Source organism: Polypterus senegalus, chromosome 9 (assembly GCF_016835505.1).
Source record: "Polypterus senegalus isolate Bchr_013 chromosome 9, ASM1683550v1, whole genome shotgun sequence".
Taxonomy (NCBI): domain Eukaryota; kingdom Metazoa; phylum Chordata; class Cladistia; order Polypteriformes; family Polypteridae; genus Polypterus; species Polypterus senegalus.
In genome coordinates this window covers 122,916,038-122,942,146 of record NC_053162.1, presented here as the reverse complement: position 1 = coordinate 122,942,146, position 26,109 = coordinate 122,916,038, and the positions used below count along the sequence as shown (strand labels likewise).

General features: G+C 37.7%; 3 protein-coding genes across 3 annotated transcripts; 2 read left to right on the top strand and 1 right to left on the bottom strand.

Moving 5' to 3' along the window:
• The first annotated feature begins 666 nt into the window (after positions 1–666).
• Positions 667–7,157, top strand: emg1 (EMG1 N1-specific pseudouridine methyltransferase). The gene is made up of 5 exons (XM_039763709.1): positions 667–852; positions 4,154–4,255; positions 4,368–4,509; positions 4,740–4,951; positions 6,973–7,157. Exons 1-5 carry the CDS (start codon positions 700–702, stop codon positions 7,084–7,086), a joined length of 723 nt encoding a protein of 240 aa, XP_039619643.1. The 5' UTR covers positions 667–699; the 3' UTR covers positions 7,087–7,157.
• A 15,051-nt stretch (positions 7,158–22,208) lies between these two features.
• LOC120535705 (histone H1-like) lies at positions 22,209–23,451 on the bottom strand. Its single transcript, XM_039763707.1, has one exon. The coding sequence runs from the start codon at positions 23,357–23,359 to the stop codon at positions 22,736–22,738; it is 624 nt and encodes a 207-aa protein (XP_039619641.1). The 5' UTR covers positions 23,360–23,451; the 3' UTR covers positions 22,209–22,735.
• A 1,790-nt stretch (positions 23,452–25,241) lies between these two features.
• On the top strand, positions 25,242–25,671 carry LOC120535704 (histone H4). Its single transcript, XM_039763706.1, has one exon. It carries the CDS (start codon positions 25,312–25,314, stop codon positions 25,621–25,623), a length of 312 nt encoding a protein of 103 aa, XP_039619640.1. The 5' UTR covers positions 25,242–25,311; the 3' UTR covers positions 25,624–25,671.
• The last annotated feature ends 438 nt before the right edge of the window (positions 25,672–26,109 follow it).

Sequence of the window (26,109 nt, the reverse complement as noted above, 5' to 3'; positions counted from 1 at the left end):
AGGAGAGGCTTTCAGCCTGAGCACTAATTTCAACAGACTGTGCTTGAAGGTCTTTGGACCAGGAGGACATACTGGCTGCATTTGCTGTCGCCAGAGCCTACACACAGAAATTTTGAAAGTTACAGGAATACCTTTATGAGACACTTTTTGCTTTTTACATTTGTACAGTGTGTACTTTTAAATTATTTTTAAATAATACAATGTGCAAGTTGTATTTATTTCCATTACCATACATTTATTTCCATTTTATTTACTTTTTCATTTAAATAGATTTTTAAAATTTACTTTATTCTATTATTATTGTTTTTTTATTTACTATCCAAATGATATATTTATTACTTTGTTTTATTTATGTAAATTGTTTTTTACACAATTAAAATAATGGATTTGTTGTTATTACAATTTCCCTGTTGATCTTATTAATTTAGACTTTGTGCCATCAAAATGGAAATGGAAATGGGGATTGTGAGACGAAGGGCCCCATAGAGGTTTTTTTATTTTTTGCCCACAGAGTTTATTAGAATCCTTTCTGAAACGCGTGAATTCTTCGATATCCTCCAAGTAGCCCTCAGTGTGGCTCCAGCACACCTCAAACCTCCGATCAGCAGATGGCAGTAACTAATCTATGAGCAGGATGCGCGCGAACACTGCAGCGCGTCGTCATTTTCTTGTGCCAGCGAGTCAACGTCATTCGACAGCATGGCGACTCCCAGGAATGGAAAGCGTGCTGGAAATGAAGACGATGGGTTTTGTCGGAAACCTAAACCCAAACATCTTCGTACCTTGCATGAAAGAATGTCAGAAAGGAGACTTGTAGTAGTCCTGGAAGGCGCCTCACTCGAAACAGTTAAAGTAAGGTTGATTTAACAAACAAGCCTTCATTTTAAAATGGGCCGTTTATTTCAAACCATACAGCTTTACATTTATTATGGTTACGTGCAGTTAATATCAAGTTGTAAACTAGATGGTTAAAGTTCCTGTTAGCTGTTGATCCATCTTTAAAGAAAATGCCATTTAAATAAGAGGGCAGCTTAAATAATATCAGGTGAGATCTCCGTGTTTCTAAGATGATCCTCAGTATTATTTTGTATTTCTCGTATATTTCCTGGCTTCCACATACACGGGTGGCCGATTAACGAGACACTCTTCACCAATTCAAATGTATACCTTCATTCAGAGGGTATTGCAGCAAATGATAACGTGCGCTAACAAATCAAGAAGCAGCAATGTTGCCAGTCCCAGTTGATCTTCGTTTTGTATACGTTTTTTAGTTTAGCTCTTCATTTTATTGTATTCCGTATGTTTTCGTTCTTTAGGGGAGGAAGATGCTATTGAGCTTTCTTTAAAGTTATCTTTTTTGCTAGTCAACATAGATACTTGGAGGTTCTCTTGATGTTACATCCATTATCCAGCCTGCTATATCCTAACTACAGGGTCACAGGGGTCTGCTGGAGTCAATCCCAGCCAACACAGAGCGCAAGGGAGGAAACAAACCCCGGGCAGGGCACACACACCAGGGACAATTTAGGATCGCCAATGCACCTAACCTGCATGTGTTTGGACTGTGAAAGGTACAGTTAAATACAGTGGTAATAACTGAAAGAATAACCTATTGCCTGACTACAGGATGGCAATGGAATCCAGTGTCAAGTCTACAGTCCTTTGCGCTGTCCTAGTAATATGCTGTGGTTTATTTTTCCAGTGAATATTGCATTGTCACACCAGACTGTTACGGAGAAAATAAGAATATTTAAGTAACATCTCTGATTGGAACTGTTTAAACATTTTAAATTGACAGAGAAAAAAACAAAACAAAACATCCGCTGCTGAGATATTTTGATAAGAACAGTCATGTTTTTAACCCAGTTCTGTGAGTGACAAGTGTGCCAAGAAATTTAAGTAATCTCACCCTGTTCACAGTGACACCATTTATAACTAGTAGTGTAGGAGGTGAGAGATGTATCCTAAAATGAACTGTCGTTTACAACATACATACAGTAAAAACATAAGAAATTTAACAAACGAGAGTAGACTATTCAGTCCATCAGCCTTCTTTGTTTAACTAATAGCTAAGCTGTCCCGGTATCTCATCCATATAATTCTTAAAAGTTGTTAAGGTTTCTGCTTCAACTACATGTTTTTGGTAGTTTTTTTGGGTAGCTTTTGGTAGGTTTTTTTTGGTAGCTCTTTCCTATTGACAAAAAATTATATCTTGAATTTTCTGGGACATTGATGATATCAGTATTTAGACTTTATTTTGCATTCTTTAAAAAGTGTTTGTAAAAGTCTTACTGATCCAGCTTGGTCTTGTTAATAGGATATTAATTGTAGCTTACTAATGAGGTTAATGGAAACAACAGTAAAGGAAAACAGGTTTATTCAAAGCTTAAGTGAAATAACACAAAAACATTAAAATCACCAGTCAAAGCGTTACTGAGATCAAACAATGTAAGTATGAGTAAATCATTTCAAAGTGGCCTGAAGGATTTACACAAAAGACCAAAAAAACATTATAAACAAGATTAAATAGAATAATATAAAATAATTGAAGCATTTTAAACAGACACTCACCCTTAATGTAATCAAGATGTGAATCCGTAGGGAACAAAATACTAATCATAATTGAATGACAGGGGATGAACATCTGGATAAATATAAATTGCCCTGTTGTAAGGTGAATTGTGCAGCATACAAGCAAGAACAAAAATTTAACATAGTGTACTATTCTGTAAAAATTCAAAGTTCTGTCAAATACTGCACAGGAAAAAAAAAACTATAGCATTTTTAAAACAAGTTCTGACATAATATTGCACAAAGATACAAAAACCCCAAACCTATGACATTCTTAAACAAATTACTAACTTCAAGTTCTGTCCAGTTGCAGTGGGCTGGCGCCCTGCCTGGGGTTTGTTTCCTGCCTTGCACCCTGTGTTGGCTGGGATTGGCTCCAGCAGACCCCTGTGACCCTGTAGTTAGGATATAGCAGGTTGGAAAATAGATGGATGGAAGTTCTGTCCTGTATTGCACAAAGATATCAGATAAAAATGAAACATCTGTTCATGGCATCTGGTTTCAGAGCAGCACAGTTACATGTTAGAACATTTCCTCTGCTGAAGGGCTACTTGAGGCAGGGATGCACAGATACTTTTTTGCAAGTTTACTTTTTGTGTTTTCCACCACTCAAGTGTATTTACATGAGTCCACCTCAGGTATCATCAAGTAGCTGTTGATCTCTTTTTCAATGGCAATGTGTAGAGACTCACCTTCTCTGAATCCCTGTGTTTTTTTTTTTTGAAATAGCTGCCAAAAGACTTTTTTCTTTCTTTTTCACCCATCCGTTGTCGATTCAGATGTATACATCAGTTTAAATAAAATGAGTAGAATTTACAGGCAGGCACAGCGTCTCTGTTCCACTTCATCAATGCTTTAACATTGTTGTCATTATTGTACATACTTTATACCTGAGTCGCAGTGGGGTGAAGAGACGGTGGAACTGTGTGAGTGTTTTAAATAATGAAATAAAAAGAACTTTGGAATCCAGGGCTGTCAACCAAGACAGCATATGAATTAAAATGATCCCGATAGGCATATGCTTTTTACAGAAATAAAAATAATCGAAATTACGTTAATTCATTCAAAATGATTTTTTTTTTTTTTGGCCTGACACCTATGAAGCTCAGTACTTCTGGTGTGCTAATTGTGCACGCCTTTGCACATGCGCAGTAGTCTATCCTGTTAGGTTACATGAGACAGTGAATGCGTGGACCCTCAATGTGTGTTGTTGATTGTTTTTTGCCAATCTCGATAATTCTAGATAATTTCAGCTCGCACATCATTAAAACAACAATTAAGATATTGTCGTAGACGATATATATCATACACTCCCTCCTCCTACTTCCTGGCTTCAGCCTTAAACACTGTTTTCAGGGAGTTCAAGTTTAGATTAGGCTTTCTACATTAAGGAAAGTATCTATTCTGAAGTTAACATTGCACCAGCAATTGTTCAGTGTGTCTTGAGGTTAAGATTTTAAATCAGTCTCACTATGTGACACTAAATTGAACAAAGTTTTGTAGTAAATTATATAAATGTTATTTTTGTTAATACTGTTTGTTTACTCTGAACTATTAACTTTTTTTTTTTTTTTGATACCAGGTTGGGAAAACATTTGAACTACTAAATTGCGATAAACATAAAAACATAATTCTGAAAAGTGGTAGAGACCTAGGTTCTGTACGACCTGACATTACTCATCAGGTAATTGCTAACATTATCTTGTTTTGCCAACAAATTCTAAGTAAATGATAAAAACGGCTATAAAGCTGCCAGTATTACTAAATTAAAATAAAAAAGTTTCCTTTCTCTTTAGTCATTGCTGATGTTGATGGACAGTCCCTTGAACAGAGCTGGCTTGCTTCAAGTTTACATCCACACCCAGCAAAATATTCTAATAGAGATCAATCCACAGACACGCATTCCCCGGACCTTTGATCGTTTTTGTGGATTGATGGGTATGTTTGTGCTTTTTATTTATCTGTGCTAAATGTTAATGGTAGTTTTATACTGTCTGAAACGTTTTGGGATTTTTTTTTTGTCTGTTATATTGCAGTGAATGTAACAATTGTGTTTCTTTTTGATTCTTTTGTATTGTTTCCTCATTTATTGCTGATTGCTTGTTGTTCTTATTTATTACTTTGTTTCAATCATTTTACTCACACAATGTTATTTTTCTGTTCCATAGTTCAGTTGCTCCACAAACTTAGTGTTCGTGCCTCAGATGGACCTGACAAGTTGCTGAAAGTTATCAAGAACCCAATTTTAGATCACCTTCCTGTGGGAAGTATGAAGATTGGTACTTCATTTAGTTCTCAAAGTTCGCCTGTCAATCCTCGTGATCTTGTACCCGAGTCGGAGCCATGTGTCATTGTGATTGGAGCTTTTGCTCATGGCTCAGTAAGTTATACATAATATTGTTTTCATCTTAATTGACGCTTCTAGTCAATTTATATACAGTATAACGTACATTGGCCTTTGCTGTTGACATTTATAACTTAGGCAACCTCTCAATGCTTTGCCTCCAAAACCCGATGACACATTACATGATTTCTAGTCAAAGGGAACGTCAAGATGGATAACTACAGTTGCTGATCTTTGCACCTGAGTATGTAAAATGACATGAGTAGATATTGCTGCTGTTGACAAATTACATGACGTAACTTTCCAGCATTGTTACAAATTTCCAAAGTAATGCAAGCATATCACATTTTGACGACCAGTAATGTGCAGTCTGACAACATTGGTGCTGTACAAAGGCTTTCCAGGTATATTGAGTTCAGCTGCAATCTCGGTCCTTCCCCGCCCCCCCATTCTGCTGTGATACAGCAAGCAGGACAAGCAAGCCTGTCTTCACTTTGTATGGTCCAAAATATCTACATTCCTCATCTCTCATGCCTACATTATATGTTGTACACACACTGCCTGCCCATACAAATTAGATCAAAGTAAAACATGGTTCATTGTGTTGGGGTAAGTCACAGGCTGGTTGGACTCTGTAACTGGGTATGTTAGACTACACTGCTGGAGTTGAGGACTGCCCTTGACTCACTAACATTATGTAAACAAGTACTGTAACTGGAAATCGCTGGGTAGTGGGATGAGGCCAAACTCCTATCTTGTGCAAGAGCACTGCTTTGCCTATTATCATTAATGTTACGAATTAACAGGCATCTTGAATTAAAGGCCTACTGAATGTTTTCTGAAGTAGTCTGTCCATAATTTATAATTATAATTTACTGGAAGCTTGCTTTTCATCCTATATGTACTATCAGGTTAATTTACCCTAGAATTGGTTGTGAAGAAATGGGAAGAATATCCAATGTATGCTCTGAAATTGGCAGCAATACTAATCGCCACAATCATTCACTGCAATGCACATAATCTTCTTTTTTTTTTTGTAAAAAGATGTGTTACTATTAATTAACATGCATGAAATGATTAGGCCAACCAATTATAGACTTTTAAGTCATCAATTCAGTCTCCAATTGCCTTACTTGCATTATTGTAAATGTGTCTTGTGTGTGGCTGTTGCAACATGAACACATTACTTGTGATGTGTCATATTTGTGATCTTGCATCTTGAAACAGTGTTTTCCTTGTCAGTTGCCCAATCTGCATTTTTGAGAGAATCTTACTCTGTCAGAAATGTTAAAATGTTAACTAGTAAAATTTGTCACCATCTTACAAGTAGTCATATACCTAAGGTGGAAAAAAATCGGAGGAAAGCAGAAATAGCTGTTTAAGCAAATCCTGTGAAATGCAAACTTTGGGCACTCGCTGTCTTTCTGGAGTATTCTAGGGTCTATCAACGTTTGGCTGACTAAGTCACTGTGGCCAGCGCTTTTCTGAACTCTTCCATTGTACAGTACTGTGGTGCAGACTAGCATTCCTGATTATGGGAAGCACTGAAAAATAATTACATTTGCACTGCATGGTAGCTTCCCATGATGGCTTTTTTTTTGTTTTTTTAGAAGCAAGTAGGCTTACATATATTAACACCTATTAAAAGTGCATGTTAAAATTGTTTAAAAGTCTGTATAATTTAGATGCTCCATAAATCACTTGTTATACCTCCAAAGTGAGAAATAATTACAATGCATTTACAAAGAATTTCAAATATAAACCTAGAAGAAACTATTGGGCATTTCTATTAAGGGAAAAACAACAATGCTAAGAAAAATGGCAAAAAGATAACATTTATTATGCTTTATCACAATACAGGATAAAAGGTTTTACAAGCAATACAGTAAATGTTGCCAGTAACATGTATGAATGGGAAAATGTAGAGTTTTATATTGTCATCTGACTACTCTGTGTCAGTATACATTTAACTCCCAGACTTTTGGAATTTGGTACAGTGAGTAGATGTTGACATAGTAATGTAATTTTTTTTAAATCACTTTCTGTTCTTTTTGCAGATCAATGTTGATTATACAGAGAAGATGGTTTCAATTAGCAACTATCCCCTATCTGCTGCCCTCACCTGTGCAAAAGTGTGTACTGCATTTGAGGAAGTATGGGGTGTTGTTTGAAACAATAGGACCAACTACTCTTTCTGGTTTTGTCTTTTTTTTCCTGTTTTAAATAAAGGACTGATTTACTGGACATTTTGTGTCCATTTTTATCAATATCATTTGGAAAAAAAAGTTTTTTACTTTTTTAGTTTTTTTTTAACCTACTTGGAGAAAAAATATGGTTGCTTTGCTTCCAGTTCAAGAAAAAATTGATTTGGAAAGATGTGGTAGGTACGGTATGTTGTGGTTTGCAGGGTCCCACTTTACCGATATATATTTGTCATTATAATATTACGCCTGTTTGAATTATAAAAAGAGAAACATATTTTTGTGAATTTCCTGATTTGCCTCAGGTGTATATATGACTGTATAATGCTAGGGGTGACCAAGCTGTTTTTTTTTTTTAAACTGACAGAATCCATAATCTAGCACCTATAATAGGGTGCTGGTTTGTCCAGTCAACACATGCTGTTTACAAGGTTCTGACCAATCACTAAGTGAATGAAATTGACCAGATGGCACTCTCCTTTTGCTGTACAGTAAACTTTCAATCTGGTTGAAATCAAATTTTCCTAACATTATATTTTGTATAAATTGGCAGAAAATTATTTTTTACTTTAATTTTAATAGGTAAATCTAGTGTTGTAATATACTAATATAATATTATGGAGAAAAGTCTCAAGTTTCTCTTTTTACTTCCTACATGTTTACTGTGCTGTAGATATGCCTTTAAATTAAAGGGTAAATACTTTTTATAGTTAGGAAGTTTATTACTCTCTGTGCTGAGTAAATAAATTTCAGAATATGTAAAAGCAAGTGCAGTGGTCTTGTATTTCTTCCTTATGCAGGTATTTACAGGTTATTCCCATATATTATAGATTTGTCATTATAAAAGCATGTTTATTGCTCATGTATTGCTTTTAAAAATTCTCTATATATTGTTTCTGACTTTATGCACTTTATAAACAGTGAATTTACTGAATGTATTACTTGAGTCTATTCTGTTTAGTGTAAATATCTCACATTCCACTACATTAACACTTTTCATTTGCACTAATGAGAGAGTTTTTGCATGATGTGATTGGTTTCCATTATATATTTTTTTTGGCGATCTTCCATTGCTCTATTATAGGTTTATAAGTTTGTGTATGTATGTACAGTTTATACATCAATCAGCAACAACATTTAAACCACCCTAATATTGTGTAGGTAGCCCTTGTACTGCTAAAACAGCTCTGACCCGTTGAGGCATGGACTACACAAGACCTTTCAATGTGTCCTGTGGTATCTGACACTTATAACAGATCCTTTTAAGTCCTGCATGTTGTGAGGTGGGGTCTTCATTGGATCTGACTTGTTTTTCCAGCACATGCCACAGAAGCTTGATAGAATTGAACCCTAACCCTTGAACTGTTTTTTCATGTTCCTCAAACCGTTCCTGAACAATATTTGCAGTGTAGTAGGGAGCATTATCCTGCTGAAACAGACCATTGCTGTTAGGGAATACTGTTGAAGTGAAAGGGTGTACAGTATATGTTCTGCAACAATCTTTAGGTACTTGACACGTGTCAAAACATCTCATTGCCTCTGCTGGTTTGCCTTCTTTCTATAGTGCATACTGCTGCCATCTCTTCCCTAAGTAAAGACACGCGCACCTGGTAGTCACATGATCCAATAGAAAATGTGATTCATCAGACCAGGCAACCTTCTTCGATTTCTCCGTTCCAATTCTGATAATCTGATAATCATGTGCCTGTTGTAGATGTTTTCCCCAATACACAAGGGTCAGCATGGGCAGTCTGATTAGTCTGCAGCTGTACAACAAGATGCAATGCACAGTGTGTTCTGACACCTTTCTCTCATAGCCAGCATTACATTTTTCAGCAGTTTGTACTACATTATCTCTTCTATGGGATCAAACCAGGTGGGCTAGCCTTCTCTCCTCAGATACATCAGCGACCCTTCTGCAGCCATGACCCTGGTTTGTTGGTTCACTGGTTGTCCTTCCTTGGACCACTTCTGGTAAGTACTAACCATTGCATGCTGGGAACACCCCACAAGACCTGCCATTTTGGAAGTGGTCTGACCCTCATAAAGTTTCTCAGATCTTTTTTCTGCTTCCAACGCATCACCTTAAAGAACTGACTATTCACTCGTTGCCTAATATTTTCCACCCCTTGAAAGGTGCCTTTGTAACAAGATAATCAATGTTATTCACTTCACCTGTCAGTGGTTTTAATGCTGTGGCTGACTGGTGTATGTAGAGCTTTATATACTGGTAATATAAACTATAGGGTCATATATTCAGAGAACCATGAAATTCCTACTTGCATTTCATGATCAACATACAGCCATTAGTCTGACAGGTTCATCCTTGCCCAATACTGTTTCTTTGTTAAAATTGAACATGTTTTAATGATTACGTTTTTTGATAATCTAAAAATTATTTTTGGGCATTTATTTTAGCATTGAAGTTAGTTTAAAATAGTTATGATGAAAGAATGATGTACGCGATCACTATTGTTAGCATATGCCTTTCTTGGATAACATATCAAAAAAAAGCACAAATTTGTGAGACAATTGTAATATTATTTACTGCTATAACAAATCAAAATTCTGAATGTTCAAACCTATTACAGTTAACACAATTCTTGTCAGTTGGAAGAACAATTTCCCTAGTTGGTCTTGGAATTCACGAGCAAGAAGCCTTTTTGCTCATTATAATGTAATTTATTTCCTAGGACTTCCTGGTACAGTAACAAAGTGTCTATTTTATAGTTTAAAAATAATTTTTGTTTTCATTTTTGAAATTTTGAACTACCGTACACATTTGTTTTATCTTAACAAATGGCTGGGTGGTTTTTGGGAGTTTGACTGTCCTTCATTGTGTCTGGAAGTTATGTGGCTTCAAATAGTTCTGATGCTTTCCTTGACAGTCCCATGCTAATGCAGGAGTTCAAATACATTTTAACCTTGTACCAAGGTAATGTTCGAGTACTGTGCGATATCTTCCTTTCAGATCAAGTTGTAAGAGTAATTTCTCCAGAAGTTGATTTAACTTTAGAAGAATTGTTAAGTCTTGACAATGTTCAGTACTCATCAGAATGTTGGCTTTTTTTGGCCATTGTCCACTTTTTTTTTTTCTTTTTTTATATTTTGACCCATAAGGCCCTTGGATCAGATACTGTTATCCTTACATCTGGCTGTTCTTTACTGGAAATTATCAGATGTTAGGGTCTAAGGGGTCCAGCTATAGTTTCTAGTAATTGGCCCAGTCTCTAGGTTTGTTTGGTTCTGTGCCTTATTCCTTGTTAAGCATACTGTTCTACTGTTTCCATTTATTAATAGACGATGGTAGTATGGAACATGAGATGGCACAGTGAGCCCTTACGAAATGCAGGTTTTAGATAGTATAAGTAATTCTGGTTTATGAAGCTTCTGCCATCAGGAATATTTTTCTTATTGGGATTTTTCTTACTTGTTTTTTACATGTGTAAAATAGTAATTTTGGTAATCTATGAAATTTTGAGAAATCCAATTTCACAGCTATCTCTTTTTATGTTTGTTTTAATATGATTGTAGAGAAAAGCCAAGCAAAATGACACCTTTTATTGGCTAACTAAGAAGATTACAATATGCAAGCTTTCGAGGCAGCTCAGGCCTCTTCTTCAGGCAAGATGTAATACAGAAACACAACAGTGGTAAATTTTTAAATGAAAAATCTTAAATGTAAAAAATTAATAGGTTCATTCAGGCTAAGATTAATTAAACAGGAGAGAGAGGAACAATGTATGAGTGTGTATGAGGAGAGATTAACAATGCAGGTCTGTTGCTATTAAGTGTCCAGCTTTCTCTCGTAATCTATGCAGCTTTTTCTTTTTGTTGACAATAAGGAGTTTCTGGAGTCTTTTGTAATAGAGATGGAGAGATGGAGCTCCGTTACCACCTCCTTCCAAGGAGCAGGATGAGGTCTTGAATCTCTCTTTGCGTGTTCTTCTTGATGTTAAGAAAATTTGGATTAAGTGGTTTCTTATCCTTGCAGATGTTATAAAACAAAGTTGCTCTGCAAACCGAGTATTATAAGTGTGTATGGTTGGATTCCTTATCATGATGCCTTTTGGGATAAGAGCAGGAGCTCATACAAGATTTCATTAGACAAGGTTATACACCCAAATAAGAAGAGCTACGGCCATAGCCAGAGATAACCTTCTGGAATATAAAACCAAAGACAACAAGAACCGCATCCCCCTTGTTGTCACCTACAACCCACATCTTGAAACACTTCGAAAAATTATAAAAGAACTTCAGCCAATGCTAAACAACGACCAAACACTGAAAAATGTATTTCCTGAACCTCCCCTCCTGGCATACAGACAACCACCAAACCTTCAGCAACTAATTGTCTGAAGCTCCCTAAATGAACCGACAGAAAATGGCACATCTCCCTGCCTACAGAAAAGATGTAAAACGTGTGCCCACATCTACAACACAGACCATATAGTTATACCAAACTGCCGACTTGAACATCACATAAAGGGATAATTTTTCTGCAGATCATCTAATGTTGTCTACCTAATTCTCTGCATGAAATGTCCTGACACTACACTCTATGTGGGAGAAACTGGACAAACACTCCGCCAGAGAAAGAATTTACACAGATTCCACATTAAACGTTGCAACACAGATGTTCCTGTAGCGGCCCACTTCAACAGCAATGGACACTGTGAGAGGGACTTTAAAGTCACAGTGCTTATGGGCAACTTCAGAACACAGCAAGAGAGAAAAGAATGGGAAGTTAAACTCGTGTTAAAATTCAATACATTACAACATGGCTTGAATAGAGACAAGAGTTTTATAGCCAGATATGATTGTTTACCTCTCTCAGAATGACACAGATAACCTGACTACAGACCCACATTGTTTTAAAAAACTCATTAGAAACTTCAAAGGACTTTGTTGGACAGTTATCTTATTCAAAGATCTTGACCATACATTGTTCCTCTCTCGCCTGTTTAATTAATCTTAGCCTGAATGAACCTATTAATTTTTTACATTTAAGATTTTTCATTTAAAGATATACCAATGATGCTTCTTGTCCTAGTGTGTGGATATAAACACAGGAAACTTCAGTTTCTGTATTAAATCTTGCCTGAAGAAGGGGCCCGAGTTGCCTCGAAAGCTTGCATATTGTAATCTTCTTAGTTAGCCAATAAAAGGTGTCATTTTGCTTGGCTGTTCTCTACAATCATAATGGCTAACACGGTACAACACCCTAGTACTTTTAATATGATCAAATAATAAAGATCACTCAACAGCAATAAGTTATTTTATAAGAAATGAGAAACCCAGATGGCACTCTTCCCAAGTTCTATGCCATACCACGTCACAACACCCAGTTAACCGAGTCACTGCATTGAGAATATCTGGTAATAAAGGATTTAACCAGTGAAAGAGCAAAATCGGAGTACTGTACACCAAATGCTTTGTTAGTCCACAATACAAATAAATACAAATAAATCAAAGGGGTTCATTTAGGGACTTTCACCAAGAAACATGAAGAAATTTGGAGTAGATGATTGCACAATAGAGTGCAGAGATAATTCAGGAGAATAGAGTAAATCAAGAATTTTAACAGATGATATCATAAAAAGCAAGGGAGACATTAAAGACCAAAAAGCCAGAACAAGAAGGCACATTTCAAAAAAAGGTGTACGGCACACTCTTTTTGAGATAATCTCAATTTAAGATTGAACTTTCCTGACAAATATATTGGAGTATTTTTACCTAATTTCAACAAAAATTGGTCCACTTGGAGCCAAGTTGTTTCATGTGAACAAACAGATTAACACCTAAAAAGCATGGCTGGGTAGGTAAAAGGGAGAAACCTCACAGACCTTCCCCAGAGCTTTGAGAATGTCTTAGTACTAGAAGAGTTAATGTGAATGATAAGCAGGGATATGTTGTTGCATATTTCTGCTATTATGCACAAACATTTGGACATATCTAGTCTTTTATCTTTTATCTAGTCTTTTTCTAGATGAGTTCAAATGTGACAAATGTCTCCTGAGATGGGTTTCATCTTTCAGGTCTCTCAAATGCAACCCGGCCAGTTTTATACATCCATCCATTATCCATCTCGCCATATCCTAACTACAGGGTCACGGGGGTCTGCTGGAGCCAATCCCAGCCAAGACAGGGTGCAAGTCTGGAAATAAACCCCGGGCTGGGCGCCAGCCCACCGCAGGGCATGCACACACATCCACACCCCAAGCATTAGGGACAATTTAGGACCACCAATGCATCTAACTTGCATGTCTTTGGACTGTGGGAGGAAACCCATGCAGACACGGGGAGAACATGCAAACTCCACGCAGAGAGAGCCCGAGGAGTGAACTCAGGTCTTCCAACTGCGAGGCAGCAGCGCTACCCAGTGCGCCACTGTGCTGCTCCAGTTTATACAAAGCTGAAGAAATGCGAAGCCTGTGTGTGTTTGTCTTCCCATTTTAATCAACTTTAGCAGAGTTTCCAGTTTCATTGGTTAATTGTTTATTTTTTAGTGTTATTAATCTCACTGTTTAACTTTTGTATTTAACTTTAAGCATATTTTTTATAAACTTACTGCTCTGTAAGCGGACAAACCACCTGAAATTTACAATTATTGTTTTGAACTTTGTAAATACTGTATATATAATCAATGTCTTGTTAAATTGGTGGTTAAACAAGACGAGATTGGTTAGTTATCATGTATTCACTAAAAAGTTACAAATTAACAGTATGACATAATTGTGGTATTGTGTACTCATGATGGTTCATTTTCACAAGACAATGACGCTTGATTAAATCTGATGATGAGAAACTTCATCAGACAAGCTCAACGGGTTCTTGTTTGTAGCTCGTTCCTCCCTTATCAGCATATCAGTGTGATTGCTATGGGTGCCAGGACGGATTTGGGCTAAGCTGTTATTATGTTTGTTGTTTGAGCTGTCTGGCACCTCAGTTGTGCAAAAGTAATCATGTCAAAAACAAAGTTAAGTCTGCTGCAGGAATTTATTAAAATTCAAGTACTTTCAATCTCAAAGATTTGTATTTTACACCACACAATTTCTCAGACATTGAACATCGACAGCCCCCATTAAGCCAAGCTAAATGTAGGCTTGTCTGAGAGTGCTGTTTTCTGCTGTACATGTCCCAGATGCCATAAACACTCTTTCTTTTTGACAATTCCAGAGACTCCTATACCTTGAAGATATTAAAATGGACTTGATGAGGCGCTTGTGATGGGAGTTTTTTAGTTAACAGAGAACATGTTGTCTCATAGTTTAACTAAGCTGTCTATTGCCTTCAACCATATGGGTCATTTGGTCCCTCTGTACATTTTTATATCTCTTTGGGTGCCATCTGCTCTTCTGACAACCTAGTTTAAAGTTTTGAAGTCCATGCACATGCATTCAAGCAAGTGAGCTTCAGACAGCTGTATGAGAAAACTGAACCCGTGATTAACCTGAAGAAGAATAAGTCCATTATCATCCCAGTTCTCCCTCAAGCAAGCCTTGATCTGGTTATCTGAGTCAGCTGTGCTTTTTGACAGCTGACATTAATCACAATCAATAGACACTCTGCAAAAGCTCAGGATGTAGCCTCCTAGGGAACGTTCAACAGGTGGGAGAAAGCAAACACAACGCTTTGCAGCTGGGTTCCAACCAGCTGTACTTCCGAAATGGTGAGAGAGCCATAAAATCCAATGTGTATTTTTAGAGAGCGTTTTGATCATCTGCAGCCCTTCAACTTCAAGGGCTTAATCCCCCTAATGGGGAAGCTTGCCTCTGTGCAAGCAACTGGAGTAGCTTTAGATCAGTCCTGTCCAGCAACTGTCTATTGGAAAAAAAAAAAAAAATAGGTATGTGGCAATGAAAATTACTTACAAAGTTGGAAATGTAGCCTCGATAAACCTCAGAATTATAAGGCCGACTACATGTTCTGTGATGAAGTCTTAGATCTTGGACTGTCAAGTCATGTAAATTTATTCAACGTGCAGTGAAGATGCACCGTTGTGACTATGACTTGAGTTATTTAAGGGCAGAAAGAAAAAACATTAAGCACATTCAATGTAGTGTATTTTTTCATCAGTATTAATGCAAATACAAATAATAAGTGTATGGAGCAATAAAAATGAAAATCCAGCATGTAAAAGTAAAAGTAATAATAAAAATCATTCCTGCAATTTGACACAAACTTGTAAGGAGTCAGAAGGTATCATGACAGCATCAAATGGAAGGCAGGAATCTACCCTGGACAAGGTGGCACTCACACACAAGCCAGTCACCCTAACTTGAAAGTCTTTGGGATGACATTTCCAAGTGTCAAGGATGTTTTATGGAAATGTAGCGGCAGTTACTAGATCATCCTCTCGTAGCTTTTCCAATGATTTTCAGTTGTAGATGTCATTTACATAATCATAGCAAGTCGGGAGCAGTCGTGGCACACTCTCGTGATCAACAGTCACATAGTTGGTCATACCAAGTGACTCAGTCCAACTAGTCCACGACTCTCCCCAATAAAATCAAATCTTAAGTTGTTTGGACAAGCACTTTGAGTATGAAAGTGCTGTTAACTAATGAGCGCTCACATAGAAATATAATGTAGAAACAAGGAATAAGGAACATGGGGGTTTTGGATCTCACAAACAGAAGAGTTTTGTCTGACTGATGCCTAATGTTTTATGTACACTAACATAAAAAAGGGGGACTGAGATTGCATCAGACTCACTACACCTTTAAATCCTTTGCATAGGAAAAGCCTCCATCATTCAGCATGTCAAAAAAGGGGCAAGCTCACGATAACTTGAAATAGTGAAACTGCTGGAAAGTCGTCATGCAGTTGTCGAATTCATCATGCTCTACGATTTCTAGTTGTGTAAATTGACATGCTCTGGCAATGAGGTCAGTAGCTCTTGTCAAGTCTGAGATCCCCTCTGACTATAAGTCAAGTAATGTGACATTTGGTTTAGGTGATTCCAGTGCCAAGGTGAGTGTTGATCATAACTCTTTGCCATAATGTTTGGATAATTTTGTAATTAATAAAATGAATGATAATGAACAGTGAAGCCAGGAGTTCTGCTTTTACTAGAATAGGCAGAAGGGTACAGAATTGGCTGAAACACTTGAAGCATAGGGTTTTATCTGAAATTGGTGATTTCCTCAGTGTTAGGGCTGCTGCTATTGTTGATATATATACATGATTAGTATAGGAATATAGATAATAAGCTGTCTTAGTTTGTAGATGATGCCAAGCTAGGTGGCTTGGCCAATAATCTAGAATATGTTGAATCATTACATAGGGACATGGGTAACATATAGGCTTGAGCAGATTTGGGTCAGATGAAATTTAATGTATATAAATGTAAAGTATGACATGTGGGATGTAAGTTTGTGAGATATGAATACACAATGGGAGATCTATAAATTGAAATTACACCTTATGATAAGGATGTAGGAGTCATGATGGGTTTGTCACTATTAACTTCCAGACAGTGTTCAGAAGCCATTGAGAAGACCAGCAGAATGTTAGGTTATATAGCATGATGTATGGAGTACAAGTCCAAGGAGTTTATCCTTAAGCTTTATAATGCACTGGTGTGGCCTCATCTGGAGTATTGTGTGAAGTTATGGCCTTCAGAGTACAGAAAGGACATAGCAGCACTAGAAAAGGTCCAGAGAAGAGCAACTAGGCTGATTCCAGGACTACATGGAATGTGTTGTGAGGAAAGATTACAACAGCTGAGTCTTTTCATTTTAAGCTAAAGGAAATTAAGAGTTGGCATGATTGAAGTGTTGGTAATTATGAAGGGAATTAGCACAGTGGATCTTTAAAATGAGATAAACAAGAATACAGGGACATCATTTTAAACCTAAGGGTAAATTTTGCACAAATGTTAGGAGAACCATAAACACATGGAATAATGCCAAGTAGTGTGGTAGGCATTAGAACTTTCGAGACCTTCAAGGTGTTATTTCGGAAGATTTGAGTAACTAGAGTTGGTGAGCTGAATGGCCTGGTCTCTTCCAGAATGTGCTAATGCCTAATAAGGATCTCTTTGTGACAAACTCTTCCTTTAAACTTTACCACTTCACAAAGTGTTAGGGTAAACACTAAACTACAAAATGCTACCTAAATGTGAGCAAAAGGAAAATAGATATACAAGAGAGGAGACACTGAGCTACAGAAAACAACCTCAGAAGAGGATTTCAGGGTTTATGTTGGCACAACACTCTCATCATTTAGGCAAAGTGTGGAACTTAAACTTAAGTTATATTGTAACAACTGTTGAATATAAATCAAAGGACATTGGGCTTAGACTATAATATACGCACTAGTGAGATTGCATCTCAAGTATATTGTGTACAGTTCTGATCACTACACTACAAAAAACACATAGCAGCACTTAAGCACTTCTCCTACCCAAACACACCCTGAGAATTAAACATATTTAGGTCTCAAGCAGAGGAGCCTGCCAGTGTTTTCAACCTGCAAAATCAAACACTTTTGAAAACACTCTCAGAGCCAGAGACTTTTGAAACACCAGCATTTTGTTTCAGTTTAGACAGGCAAAAACAGATTTCTGAAAAAACACACCATGGGGGAAACATTGAGACATATTCAGCAAAGAAGAGTTGCTTTCCATAGCCATTGTGTTGCTTACCTGTATGCACCTAAATTGCATTTTGTGCAATTTTTAGAAATCATGATCAATCTATAGAGTCGTCAGTCAGCTATGTACTCAGACTACATGACCATGTTTGGTTGGATTGACATGTCACAACATGACTGCTCAGACTATGCATGTACGTTGCACACTTAGTGTGTTCACTGCACAATGAATTTTGCAAAATTTGGTGGCGATAACAGAACATCAGCTGTATAGACTCTTCATTGTATAAGTATAAGTGCAATGAAATTTATGACATGACAAAAAATTCTTCCGATCGTGTGATAGTCCAATCATGACAGGGCATCGCAATACCCCTCATACTGCATGCGAAATGACAGCCAATGAAGCTGAAATTCTGGCTGATTCATAACATCATTCGAAGAATGCAAAGCAGGCTTAAAATCGTGCCAAAACAGCAAAGTGTATGCCCAGCTGAAGACGTTTATGTTAAACCCATGCCCAGTGTAGGCGGATGATTATGTCATATGCACTTTCAGTCATTTTAGTATGGATGAAAATACTTCTGTAAATGATATGAAAATGCCAGTGTTGACGAAGATTATTTTCATTTAATAAACGCAGTTTTTAAATGAAAACTTAGTAGTGTGTATGTGGCCCTTGCCAACTAGACCTCAAATCCTTTTTAGGTTATATGTAAAAGGTATTGTAGACTGGAGTTCATCACTAACGGTAGATAAGATCTTGAGAACTCCCCAATGTGGCAGAAGGTTCAAAAATGGGATTTTTTTCCTTTCATATTAAAAAAGCTAGCAATTTATTCCACTTAATCCTGACCACTGCTCCAGCTACTAAGGAGTCTCTCCTCTACTTGTTTTTGTCCTCCCACCTAACACCTTTTATGAACATCCATCCTATCTGGGGTTGCTTTCTGCACTGTTTCTCATCCTTTTGGGGTAAGCAGGATCTTGTAAGATGGAGACTCTATCTGACAATAATATATTTCATACGTATTAAAATGTGCATTATTTTATCATTTATTTCCTGGAAGCAAAACAGCATCTTTGGCTTTCCTCTTTTAATGTGTTGTTGCTGTCTTCTGTATTCTGTAACTCCAGCCAATTACATGACCAATTTTCCACAAGAAATAAGAACTGCCACCTTCTCTGTTCTGCATTGTTCTTTATGTGTACACGTCTGATTTGTTCCTGTGCAATTATTGGGGTGACAGCTGTGAGGTGCAAATGAGGAAGAGGAGAATCAAAGAAAAGTTGGGGTGCCAACCGGGCTGCCCCGTTTACCGTGAGAGTTTAAAAAAACAACAAAATTGAGGAGGTGAAACAGATATCAGCCATCACAACTGCCTTTTTAGACTCTGTGGTTCCACCAAATAAATCGTCTCTCTCAAGTGGGTTAGCGTCATGGAGCTCCATCATATGGGACTGTGATCCTCAGACAGAGATATTATCTTCTGGGAGCCCATGGGGTCCTTAACCCATCAGCAGGACTGGTATCTGCTCCTTTGGGAAAGGAGGAACAGGATGAGTATAGCCAGATCCCTACAAAATGACCTCCAGCAAGCCACTGGTGTGAATGTCCCTGATCAAACAATCAGAAACAGACTTCATGAGGGAGGCCTGAGGGCCTGACATCCTCTAGTGGGCCCTGTGCTCACTGCCCAGTACTGTGGAGCTCAATTGGTATTTGCCATAGAATACCAGAATTGGCAAGTCCACCACTGGCAACCTGTGCTTTTCACAGATGACTGAATGTTCACCCTGAGCACATGTAACAGATGTGAAGGGGTCTAGAGAAGTCGTGGAGAACGTTATGCTGCCTGTAACATTGTTCAGCATGACTGGTTTGGTGGTGGGTCACTGATGGTCTGGGGAGGCACATCCATGGAGGGACACACAGACCTCTACAGGCTAGACAACAACACCTTGACTGCCATTAGGTATCGGGATGAAATCCTTGGATACAATGTCCAGCCTCATATGGCGAGAGTATGCAGGCCATTCCTGGAGGATGAAGGAATCAATACCATTGACTAGCTCCCACGATCACCTGACCCAAATCCAATAGAACACCTCTGCAACATTATGTTTCGGTCCATCCGACGCTGCCAGGTTGCACCTCAGGAGTTCAGCGATGCCCTGGTCCAGATCTGGGAGGAGATCCCCCAGGACATCATTCGTTGTTTCATGAGAAGCATGCCCCGACAATGTCAGATAAGCACACAAGCACATAGGTGCCATACAAACAATACGGAGTATGATTTTGAGTGGCTACAATGACATTTTGGCAAAATGGAATAGGCCTGCCGCATCATTTTTTCACTTTGATTTTCAGGGTTTCTTTGAATTCAGCCCTCTGTAGGTTGACAGTTTTCATTTCCATCAAATGATGTGGCATCCTTTCATTCCTAACACATTACCCAGTCCATATCAGTATAGATATCCAGTATGATGCTTTTCCCATTGAGATCTGATGTGTTTTCAAAGTGCTCCTTATATTTTTAAGAGCAGTTCTGAGAAGGGGAAGGCTGCAGGTGGCCTCACTGAGAGGCTTCACAGAACTATAGAGGAGAAAAGACACAAATCTTATTAGCAGTGGCTCCCCCTCTTGCCCTTTTAGAATATTGCATTCCTGGTCTTAGCCTGGAAGGTGATCCTCAGGCACTCTTGTAGGATAGTTTAAATTATGGCTCAAGGATATTGTCTCTGGTGTGGATGTGAGCAACAATGGAGCACAAGGACAGTCCTGTGCCTTTGCTCTTCACTCTGTACACTTCTGACTAAAGATCTAGCACTATATCCAACTGAAATAACTGTTGCACTGGGGATGACGATAGGCTCCCTGACGGTCATATAGCTATACTTTTATGTGAAGGTGTTTACCCATAGCTGTTATGAAAGGCAACACAATTTGCTTTATAATGCGCTTTCTGATAGGGTCAAACTGTTAATGACCCTCTGTGGGAGACAGGGTTGTGCACTCAGGTTTTGGGTGGGTGCTACTTGTATGTGCACAGAGTGCAATATACAAAATACTCGCACATGATCTAAAGCAGATTCAAGTTTATTCACACTGACCATTTATTTTTGCCCTGGTTACAATACGCGATATGATCAAAAGACTGCACTGTTATATCAGCAGACCTTCTCCTACAAAATCAATTTCCATTTTAAGGAGTATCTGTGATGGCAGTAAGCACAGTGGTTCACTGCTTCAGACTGCTGCTTATGTGATGTTTGCATTCTTTTTTGATCCACAAAACATGCAGGTAAATTGGCAACACTAGCAGAGCTGGACATGATTGGCAATAGTCTGGAACCCCATTCAAGACCATTTCATGCTGCCAGAAAGGCACTGAACATGTCAAGTGGATACAATTGAGAGGACAACTGCTCTTTTTCTTATATACCACTGACCAAGTGGTGCACATTCTAAATTAAGTTCATTTTTCCCCATTGTAGCAAGGTTCCAGATTTTACTTTGCAGAATTAACACTTGATTGCTTCAGTTCTACAACTAAACTTACACACTTCAGACTTGATTCAAAATCTGTACTCTCCCAGACTTGAGTTTTATACTATTATCACATTTAAACAGACACCTTGTTGCTGATCAACAATGGTAAATATTGCTGCTTCACACCACCAGATTCCAGTTCAGTTCCTAGAGTTTGCATAAATCCCACTCACCTTCATTTCCTCTCGCAATTTATACATTTCTACTTCTGTGCCTACTGTTGGTGGCTTTCCATTCAGACGAGGCTTTTTGCTTCTCCTTCATTTCAGATGAATGTATACATCCCTGCAATGTGATGAACTAAGTCACTGCTACAAAATTATATTGGCTTTATCTGGATGAAAATTACACAGATCACCTCACCCACCATGTCATTTCTACTTCACTCACTACAGAGGAGGAAAAAACCTTTCAGAACCAAGCTGTCCACTTATGCATTTACACGAAATGTTACTCCTAGGCTAAACATAGCAATTTTGTTAGAACAAGCGCCAAGCATCTTGCAGCCATGTGGCACTATGTTTAGGCAAATAGGATTATTCAACCAGTATAAATGTTAATGTCCACATTCAAACACAAACTTGGTGTACCCCAGGCAGTATACCCACAGCAACCAAAGTACCTTGGAGTCTACACACAGAACATTTTTTATATATATATATATATATATATATATAGGCAGCAAAACATTCAAGGACTGTGGCATATGGACAGTTGGTTGGGAGCATGCACTGATTTTACAGTGTGTACACACAAAATACAATCATTACCAAGACATGTTTTAGTGACAAGTTCAGGGAAAATAAACCACCAACTAGGTTTACAGAAAAATGTATAATTTATTCAGCAACACAAGGTAGAATACACATTACAAAATAAAGGGAGGGGGAAAGACGGATTTCACTTTAAAAACAAATTTTATAAGCTAGCCATAGTACACACTGGTAAAAGGGTTGAATGCTCATTTTCTTCCTGGTGGCTTAATAGCATAAATCAATTAACCTTCAGTCTGCTAAAGGACAGCATGTGTCAAGAGGACACTTGACACCGCAACTTCCAAATCCTTTTAACAGTTAAAATATTTTACTGCACGGTCAGACGATAAACACACAAGCCACCCAAGTTTACAAAAAAGTCAAGTTATACATGCAAAAAAGGGAAGAAAAAAAAAAAAAAAAAAACCTTCGAGGTTGGAAATGCGTTAGTAAAAACGTGTAGTTTGGTCAAAGACCTGGAAGAAATGGAGGTCAACTTGTTAGGGCTTTAGTTAAAAATAAAATTTCAGTCTTTAAATATATACATAGTTCTTTTTTCGAAGTCCGTGCTCTTCCTCAGCTCCAAAGCATGGCAAGTTTACAGTTCACAATGTACTTCATATACTTAATATAAGCAACGGTTGAATTTCAGCACTTTCATCAATGTGTGGTGGCTCTTAGAAGAGCCGTTGGGTACAAGCATAACAAGGCTTTACTTCTTCTTACCGGCACTTTTTTTCACGGTCTTAGGTTTAGCCACTTTAGATTTCGCGGTTTTGGCTTTCTTGGCAGTCTTCGCCGGCTTTTTCGGCTTTGCTGCGGCTGGTTTAGCCTTCTTGGGGCTCTTCGTAGCTTTCTTAGCAGCTGCAGGTTTCTTTGCTTTCTTGGGCGACTTTTTAACAGCCACTGGTTTCTTTGCTGCAGCCTTTTTCGGCTTCTTCGCTGCTGGCTTTTTTGCCACCGGCTTCTTAGCTTTAGGAGAAGTCTTCTTTTTAGCAGCTTTTTCTTTGGCCTCAGTCCGTTTCTTGTTAATCTTGAAAGAGCCAGAGGCACCAGTGCCCTTCGTCTGCACCAGCGTACCTTTGCCCACTAAGCTCTTCACAGCAAGCTTCACTCTGGAGTTGTTCTTTTCAACATCGTAGCCACCCGCAGCTAAAGCCTTTTTCAGCCCGGCAAGAGAAAGCCCACTGCGCTCATTAGAGGCGGACACAGCTTTTACAATCAGATCGGACACACTAGGACCACTCTTTTTAGGTTTGGCCGATGACTTCTTCTTCGGTGTTTTATTTGGCGCAGCAGCAGGCGCGGTTGCAGGAGCAGGAGCAACTTCAGCCATTCTGTAAATAAAAAAATTTAACAGAAGAAAACAATCACGTAATAAAACCAAAATACACAAACAAGAACTCTGCTAAATCAGCAGTGACTCGAGTGAGGTGGGGGCTGGAGTTTATATGGTACATGAGAACCTTATAGACTCAACCACCCTCTCTGCCTCTTACTGGCTCGGGAAATCTGTTTCTCCTGTGTTTTCTCCTTTTAAAAAACTATAGTTTTTCATTTAAAATAAAAATCTGGAAACGAAACAAATTCAATATTCCGATAGAAAACCCTTGTGTTTTCATGAATTCGGAGAGATTTTCTTGTTTACGTTAAAGGTTTGTTAATGATAAATACAAAACCACACAAAGACCTGCTGAAATGCCACAGATTTTTCAGCTCTTCGTTGATACTTTTTAAAATAAAATTATGAAACTTGATTTTACTGAGGTTTTATTTATATCTACTTAAGGTGGGGAATGTAAGGATTAACTTTTGTGGCATTTTGAAAAAAATGTTTCAAAACCGATGAAGTTATAAAGCTTTATGTCGGGTGAAGTTAACACAACTGAGAGCAGAACACGAGCTCTTATCTGTTACTATAGAGTGAATTTATATTATTAGGAATCTAAAATATTTGCTAAATCTATATTTAATTTACGTTATAACCTCGTACTAGTATTTGTACTTTAACAATTATAGTCACATATGTAAAAAATTAAACATTTTGGGGGTATTTGTAGTAAATGCTACAGTCAGCCTACGTTGTCCGACATTGTCCCAGCCAACTCCCAAGGTAAAACGTATAAAAAGAATTAGATGTATCGTGGATCAAAATAGTAAGACTGCGTGTTTTATATATCTATATTTTATATATGTCTTTAAATTTATAAATATTTATAAAAATATATAAACGAGTTTTGAATCACCGTGACAATTTAAGTAAAACGAGATGTTAACAGCATTTAATGGGGCGTTGTGACGGGAGGGTGCGATGCACTTTGATTAGCACGGTAACGAGACGACTATTACATAAAGCTATTTACTACAATTTTGACTTTTTTTTACTATGTTGATAATCTTCAAATATGATCTAGCTACAAAGACATGGTTAATAAAATAGCTCAGAGATTCTTTGTAAAATGTATTTGTAAGTTAACATTAGGTATGAATATCCATGTCTTTTTTGTATGTGTTTTCCTCATTTGGCATGTAACGTAAGGAATTCTGTTGTCTTTCACATAATCTAACATAAGTATAATCTAATTACTATGAACAAATTCAAAATAATTTAATCTAAAAACAAAGTTTAAATAACATGGTGTCGTTTGAAAAGGTTGCATTAACGGAAATTGCGTGCTCTATTTAATAATTAAAAATGAGTGTTGTTCTTAATGAAAGCTTCATCAAAGGTAATGCTGAAAATATAACTTAATGTGCAGAAGGACTGTTATATATTAGAAACATTATTGCGTTTTATATTTGCATATATCGTATAACTAACCTTGACAAGTAATGGAAGGAAAAAAGAAAAAAAAAAGCTTGTTTAGAGGTCACACTAGAAATGAACAGAAAACCAAAAATATTTGTAAAAAGAGTAAAGTATTATAATTCCGGGTTTTACTTGACTTACTGGGAATACTCCTTTAACTGTTAGTTTAATTATGCCGTAAAGTCGCATTGTACATATAAAACTGTTTCCTCATTCAATTCCTAAGACATTTGCAAAAAAATCACTTCCGATAATAAATTAAACGTTTTTGCGCAGTTTAAGGTGGATGTGTTGTTTGTCACATTGGCAACATGCCATTGGGAGGCGTACAGAGTACTTTAATAATCGTATGTGGATTTCACCTAGGTCCGCTCCATAACTATAAGAAAGGCCCCGCATCTGTGAATTTCTGTTTACAGGTTTAGGATTATTGTGGTCTGGGTGTATAATTTTTTGAAGCTTTTTAAAAGTTGTACAAGATGTCTGGACGAGGTAAAGGTGGTAAGGGATTGGGAAAAGGAGGGGCAAAGCGTCACCGGAAAGTCCTTCGAGACAACATTCAAGGCATTACCAAACCAGCGATTCGTCGTTTGGCTCGTCGAGGTGGTGTGAAGCGTATATCTGGTTTGATTTACGAAGAAACCCGTGGTGTGTTAAAAGTGTTCTTGGAAAATGTTATACGGGATGCTGTCACCTACACGGAACACGCAAAGCGAAAAACTGTTACTGCAATGGATGTTGTCTACGCGCTAAAGAGACAGGGACGAACACTGTACGGCTTCGGAGGATAAAGTTTAAAAACGATCTAACTAAACCCAAAGGCCCTTTTAAGGGCCGCCCACTCGGTCATAAAAGAGCTAATCCTTTTTTAATGGACTAGTAATCCTCTCGTGTATTAACCAGCCTTGGTAAGAGGTAGTGTTTGGGTTTAGCTATAACTATTTTATGTAACCATTAGGTGGCAATCTGGTTAAATTTCATGGATAATTTGCCTGTGTCGAAGCGGCTACGGGTTAAAGACCATTGGCTAAGTTAAGTTTCAACGTCACAGACATTGACCAATTAAATGCGTGTTCTCTTCTCGACCATAATTTGCATACAGTCCTTATAAATACAGTACTGCTAAAACGGGAGCGGCTTAAAAACATAAGCACTATCTGAACCCGCGTATTTTAAGGTGTCCTCTCTGGGGGGAAAAAAAGGGTAGAAAAGCAGTTGCTAAGACTCGAAACTAAAGGCGGAAAAATTGACTGGTCCAGAAGTAGTCATTCCTTTTA

Bases quoted from the DNA above. Each gene is read 5' to 3' on its own strand.
- emg1 (XM_039763709.1), top strand. From the start codon at position 700: ATGGCGACTCCCAGGAATGGAAAGCGTGCTGGAAATGAAGACGATGGG. The intron at 853-4,153 runs GTAAGGTTGATT...TTTTGATACCAG, and splicing joins CCTCACTCGAAACAGTTAAA to GTTGGGAAAACATTTGAACT. The intron at 4,952-6,972 runs GTAAGTTATACA...TTCTTTTTGCAG, and splicing joins GAGCTTTTGCTCATGGCTCA to ATCAATGTTGATTATACAGA.
- LOC120535704 (XM_039763706.1), top strand. From the start codon at position 25,312: ATGTCTGGACGAGGTAAAGGTGGTAAGGGATTGGGAAAAGGAGGGGCA.
- LOC120535705 (XM_039763707.1), bottom strand. From the start codon at position 23,359: ATGGCTGAAGTTGCTCCTGCTCCTGCAACCGCGCCTGCTGCTGCGCCA.